Raw genomic sequence first — 5,875 nt, 5'->3', positions numbered from 1 at the left:
GTCGTCGCCTTTCTTCTGCCTTTTAGAGTTGGGAGGTTTAGTTGGAGTGTGTTCCTGGTTGATCTTTTCCGTCTTAGACATCTGTTCATCAGCTCCAACGTCAGTATAATTGCAGTCTCTATCTTCACTCACACTGGGAAGAGCGACCAGGCCGTAGTCATGTTCGTCCATCGTAGCTAACTTTTCGTCCACGTGTTAGCCCGTTCAGAAAAAACACTTGCAAAGTTTATATTTCGCTTCAAAACATTCACCAGACTTCTTAGAAGCTTTTCAGTTAACTCGCTGCGCGCAGCAGAAGCACATAAAATAACATTCAAGGACTGTTTACGAACTATTTACACCGGAGCCTGCAAGCTGCGACTGCTCACTCCGCCATCTTGAATTTGTCTCCCACCTTTTAAAGTAGATCGAATTGAGAACTTTGTCTTTTGACTCGGACCGGTGCAGAGCTGCTTCACTGCAGACACTGCGTAGTTAGATTTTAACATTTAAGATATTTCAATGATTTCAATAGTTTTCACATAACTAGTATAAAAGTGTCCTTTTGCTTGATTACTGCAATTCACTCTGACTACAAGTGGTCCAGAATGCAGCAGCACAATTTTTAACCAGTACAGGCAAAAGAGCACATTACTCAAGTTTTGGCCTCACTGCACTGGTTACCGGTTCACTTTCTAATTCAGTTCAAAATACTACCGTATGTCTACAAATCACTGAACAGTGATCCTGTATGCTCCACGCTAGTTCGTCATCATTATATGTATTGTTATGTCTATTCTGATTTACCTCATTTTGCTTTGTGATGTTCTGTCTGTACAGCACTTTGGTCAATGCCTGTCAACAAAGACAAGTAAAGAACAGAAGCTCTGAAGGGTATTCTTGTGTGGCCCTTAAAAGGACCTTTGGTTTGTTCAGGAAACGGTTGGGTTTAACCTCCGAAGCCGTACAGGGTTCTACCCTGTCTCTTCAGGGCGTAAACCACGTCCATGGCGGTCACGGTCTTCCTCTTAGCGTGTTCGGTGTAGGTGACGGCGTCACGGATCACGTTCTCAAGGAAAACCTTCAACACACCGCGGGTCTCCTCGTAGATCAGACCCGAGATACGCTTGACTCCACCACGGCGAGCCAGACGGCGAATAGCGGGCTTGGTGATTCCCTGGATGTTGTCACGGAGGACTTTGCGGTGACGCTTAGCGCCTCCTTTGCCGAGTCCTTTACCTCCTTTTCCTCTTCCAGACATTTTCACTGAAGCTCCGAAAAGTGTTAGTGATGAATCCAAGCCGGAGTCAACGACGTTTATGTCAGTACGGAGGACGTGTTAGAGGACAAGGGAGGAGCCAATTTTCTTCTTCTTTGGTGGTTTATTTTTAACGTTTGTGGGTTTAGTAGCGCCACCAAAGGACCAAAATTAGAAATTATTGTCCCGGTGTGCGTGCGTGTGCCTCCTTTTGGTTTGTTCATACAGTTAGAAAAAAGTCTCAAGAATCAATAAATTAATTTTAAACAGATTTTCAGAAAGTAATCATTGGGTCAACTGATTAACATACTGTAGAATCAGTCTATTTCAAGATGGCCTCCACAGCAAAGCAATCGTATCAAACACAAAAAGCACTGAAATGAAGGTGGTTAATTGTTTAACATAAATTTGAATTTACCAGTACTAATTCTGCATATTCTAGTTCAGGTTGTATTCACATAGATGGATACAAAATTATAGTTTATCAAGGAGCAGTTTCTAAAAATGTCAAAGAGAAATGATTCACAGAACCAGTTCAGTTTCACATTAATCTGTCAGTGTGCCGTCGTCATTTCTCTCTCACTTTGTTTGGTGATTTATTGTTAAACGATCATTATGCGTGAAATAAACAAAATGCGCAAACACGCTGTTTCTCTGCCTCACTAAAACGTTGGTTACGTACTGTAACCCCAGATTCTATGAGTATTGGCGTAGTCCTTTAAGGGTCAGGCCTCACTGGCTCCTAAATATCAGGTCTCTCTTGTAAATGAGTCCTCGAGGCTCAATGGGATTTACCTGTATAAATAAAGGTTGATTGAAATGGCTGAAGAAAAAGCTATTTTTGGGAGCCGATTTCCTGCTCTTAACGTAATTTATACGACCGGGTGGGGCCCACACAGCAGGTGGGCATATCGGGAGAAACCCACTAAGCGACAGCCTTAAGGATATATACTATACTCATAGAATCTGGGGTTACAGTAGTAACCAACGTTTTCAACTGTCCCCCTCTTACAATGCTGTTATTTTTAGTATCACTCAGCCCCCTGTGAATAGTAAACAGCCATCGGTGTGTTAATGATCCATCATTAAGCTGATGGTCCTTGTTGACACCATGTGAGCAGCTGGTTTTGGTTGTTGGCAGCAAATTGGTTGATCACTCTGAGAAGGTGCTATTTAAGAGACTGAGCTGAATACAGCGCCTCAGACTGAAGAAGTCTTTTGGATGAAAGATGAAATTGTTTCTATTTTTTTTTTTTGTTCTTTTGAATGTCCAGAGGACCAGATTGAATTTTATTAGATTGTTTTACATGGATTATTGAGCATGCATCAGGATAATCATTTTGTTGATGTCTGCAAATGATTAACTTTTTAAATAAACCTATCTCGTGATGGTTGTCACTTGCAAACATAAAAAGGAGAACTTTGTCTTACATATAATGAGCTATGTCTATGTCTAGAAATGTCTAGAAATATACAATTGTGTCTAGTCTAAATCTTCTAAGTATTTTGCAAATGTTGCTGATTTCTTACCCATAAGCTGCTGTATTTATATATGTATTTATATATGTATTTATACCCATCTGCTCACAACCAACTCATGTTGTGGCTGCTGTTTAATACATGTTTTATATAACATTATTATTGGTTGGTGTAAATATTAGTTCATTGTATAGTTTCTTTTTAGACTTTATATTTTTTGCTATTTTTGGGATGTAACTGGGACCTTGAGTACACAATTTCCTTCCACCTCATGTGATGCGAATGACAAATAATCTTGAAATAAATGTTTTGGAGGTGTGCGTTGGGGGAGGGGGGTACTTTGACTTCTAGTAAAAACAGTAGAAAATGCAAGAACGTTTTAAGAAAGATGGAAGTGTTTTTTTTTTTTTATATATATATATATTCATGCAGTGTTTTGGCGTGTCATTATTGAATTGTGGTATGAAAGTACATGTGCAAGATCTCTGAACAAAAATATGTAAAAAAAAAAAAGGATTAATAAGGTTTTCCCCATCTTTAAAAAAAAAAAAAAGTATTTCACATAGCCATTTCCTCTCGTTTAAAAATGCCTCAAGGCAATGTTGTTTGTGAGAGTTTACAATAAAAAATAAAGTGGCATGTTTAGTTTTATCACTGCTGTTGTTCAACGGGTTTTTTATGTTTGCAGCATTTGTGGTTAAAATAAAGTCTTAGTCAACTTTGATGAGCTTCTGTAGGAGTTTAAACTAAATGAACAAAATATTTAAATGGATGAATAAGATGAGAAGGTTCAATAAACAGATGCAGCTCTTTCAGGGGGTGTTGGTGGCTCTTAGAAGAGCCGTTGTGGTTGATGGGTGGGGGGGGGGGGGGGTTCAAGCTCCCCCTCCCCGGATCCTGCGGGCCAGCTGGATGTCTTTGGGCATGATGGTGACCCTCTTGGCGTGGATGGCGCACAGGTTGGTGTCCTCGAACAGACCCACCAGGTAAGCCTCGCTGGCCTCCTGCAGAGCCATGACGGCCGAGCTCTGGAAGCGCAGGTCGGTCTTGAAGTCCTGAGCGATTTCTCTCACCAGGCGCTGGAAGGGCAGCTTGCGGATCAGCAGCTCCGTGGACTTCTGGTAGCGGCGGATCTCTCTCAGAGCCACGGTACCGGGCCTGTAGCGGTGAGGCTTCTTCACGCCGCCGGTGGCCGGGGCGCTCTTCCTCGCAGCCTTGGTGGCCAGCTGCTTCCTGGGGGCTTTGCCTCCCGTGGATTTACGGGCGGTCTGCTTGGTTCTCGCCATGACTCGGACTTTCTGTGCAGAGGAGAAGAATGTGCTGCAGTCAGAGGAGAAGCTGCTCTTAAAGTGTGGAGCTGCTGACGAACAGTGACGCTGCTGCCCAGCTTCAGATGATGATTGGTGCGCGCCGGAAAGAGCGCTGCTCATTGGAGCAAACGTGCGCACGAGGAGCGCGCTCACATTCAAACCTGTCGGCGCGCTGCTCCGAGCTCTGCTGGTTGGTTGTCACGAGCCGTCCCGCCGCTCGGCGCACATATAAGGAGACTTTGGCTCCGGGTCCCGACACAGTTTCTGGACATTCAGAAGAGTAATCATGAGTGGAAGAGGTAAAACCGGCGGTAAAGCCCGAGCCAAGGCAAAGACCCGCTCGTCCCGTGCAGGTCTGCAGTTCCCCGTGGGTCGTGTCCACAGGCTGCTGCGCAAAGGCAACTACGCGGAGCGCGTGGGTGCCGGAGCGCCGGTGTACCTGGCTGCTGTGCTGGAGTATCTGACGGCTGAGATCCTGGAGCTGGCTGGGAACGCTGCCCGGGACAACAAGAAGACCAGGATCATCCCCCGTCACCTGCAGCTGGCTGTCCGCAACGACGAGGAGCTCAACAAGCTGCTGGGCGGAGTGACCATCGCTCAGGGAGGAGTGCTGCCCAACATCCAGGCGGTGCTGCTGCCCAAGAAGACCGAGAAGCCGGCCAAGACCAAGTAGAGACCCGGAACCACAACGGCTCTTTTAAGAGCCACACACCCAGTCTGCAAAGAGCCACAATACTCTTTTTGTTCCGTTAATTATATTGGCTAATATTTTATAGATCATTATTATTTAATATTTATATATTATTTTATTAAAATGTAGGAAAACATGTATCTTTCATCATAGGTGACTAGACTTAAGTAAAATTAAGGTTTTCTCTAAAAGTTTTAATAGAAAAAAGGCAATTACTGTGTAATTATTATTGATCATGGACTTTGTTGTAATTACTGTCTTTGCCAATTTGAAATATAAATGTGACAGATGTCTCTTCCCTTTAAATAGTTTTTCTTCTCAAAGTGATCATACAATGCACAAATTACACAAGAGTATTTGACAAGTTTGACATAAAATTCCAGAAAATGAAACTTGAACTTGTATTTTTTTTTACATCTAAACTGATTATTCTCAAAGTGTACTGACGTATCTGCTTTTTAATTTAACATTCATCAAACATAATTAACGTGTGTGTGCATGTGCTACATGTAATGAAGAGACAGCAGCTATAATCTGAGATATTTATGTCAATGTTCAAGTCGGTTTGTGAACTATTGCAAAGAAATAACGCTAAAGTTGTCCTTTTCTGGTTGAGATTATAAAATTAACCTTTGAATGTTAAAGATGCATATAAAAAAAACATAATTCTGAGAATACAGTCAGTATAATATTTATATATATATTATACATATATATTATTTATATATATATATATAAATAATACACACATATATATTATATATAAATATATTATATATATCCATCCATCCATTATCTTTACCCGTTTATTCCATTTTGGGGTCACGGGGGTCACCGATGCCCATAGGGGCGGGGGACACCCTGGACGGGTCGCAAGTCCATCACAGGGACACATAGAGACAAACGAGACAAACAACCATTCACTCTCTCACTCACACCTAGGGACAATTTAAAGTTACCAATCAGCCTAACATGCATGTTTTTGGTCTGTGGGAGGAAACCGGAGTACCTGGAGAAAACCCACGCATGCACGGAGAGAACATGTAAACTCCACCCAGAAAGGCCCCTGGACCGGGGTTTGAACCAAGGACCTGCTAGCTGAGAGGCAGCAGCTCTACCAGTTGTGCCACCGTGCTGCCCATATATATATATATATAT

At 42.6% G+C, this 5,875-nt stretch overlaps 3 protein-coding genes across 3 annotated transcripts in view; 2 read left to right on the top strand and 1 right to left on the bottom strand.

Annotated features, from left to right (window-relative positions):
• LOC119422403 (voltage-dependent calcium channel gamma-4 subunit-like) overlaps positions 1-5,875 on the top strand; it is a 108,754-nt gene that overhangs the window by 20,739 nt on the left and 82,140 nt on the right. The window lies entirely within an intron of this gene.
• LOC119422636 (histone H3) lies at positions 905-4,029 on the bottom strand. Its single transcript, XM_037690021.1, has 2 exons — positions 3,598-4,029; positions 905-1,291 (listed from the first exon to the last, which is right to left on the bottom strand). Exons 1-2 carry the CDS (start codon positions 4,000-4,002, stop codon positions 929-931), a joined length of 768 nt encoding a protein of 255 aa, XP_037545949.1. The 5' UTR covers positions 4,003-4,029; the 3' UTR covers positions 905-928.
• Positions 4,313-4,699, top strand: LOC119422408 (histone H2A-like). The gene has a single exon (XM_037689776.1). It carries the CDS (start codon positions 4,313-4,315, stop codon positions 4,697-4,699), a length of 387 nt encoding a protein of 128 aa, XP_037545704.1.

Source organism: Nematolebias whitei, chromosome 16 (assembly GCF_014905685.2).
Source record: "Nematolebias whitei isolate Nwh7 chromosome 16, NemWhi1, whole genome shotgun sequence".
NCBI classification, from domain to species: domain Eukaryota; kingdom Metazoa; phylum Chordata; class Actinopteri; order Cyprinodontiformes; family Rivulidae; genus Nematolebias; species Nematolebias whitei.
This window is presented reverse-complemented; position numbering and strand designations above follow the sequence as displayed.

Coding starts and splice junctions, on each gene's coding strand:
- LOC119422636 (XM_037690021.1), bottom strand. CDS start 4,002: ATGGCGAGAACCAAGCAGACCGCCCGTAAATCCACGGGAGGCAAAGCC. Junction 1,292..3,597: donor GCAGGATCCGGGGAGGGGGA/GCTTGAACCCCC, acceptor GACATAAACGTC/GTTGACTCCGGCTTGGATTC.
- LOC119422408 (XM_037689776.1), top strand. CDS start 4,313: ATGAGTGGAAGAGGTAAAACCGGCGGTAAAGCCCGAGCCAAGGCAAAG.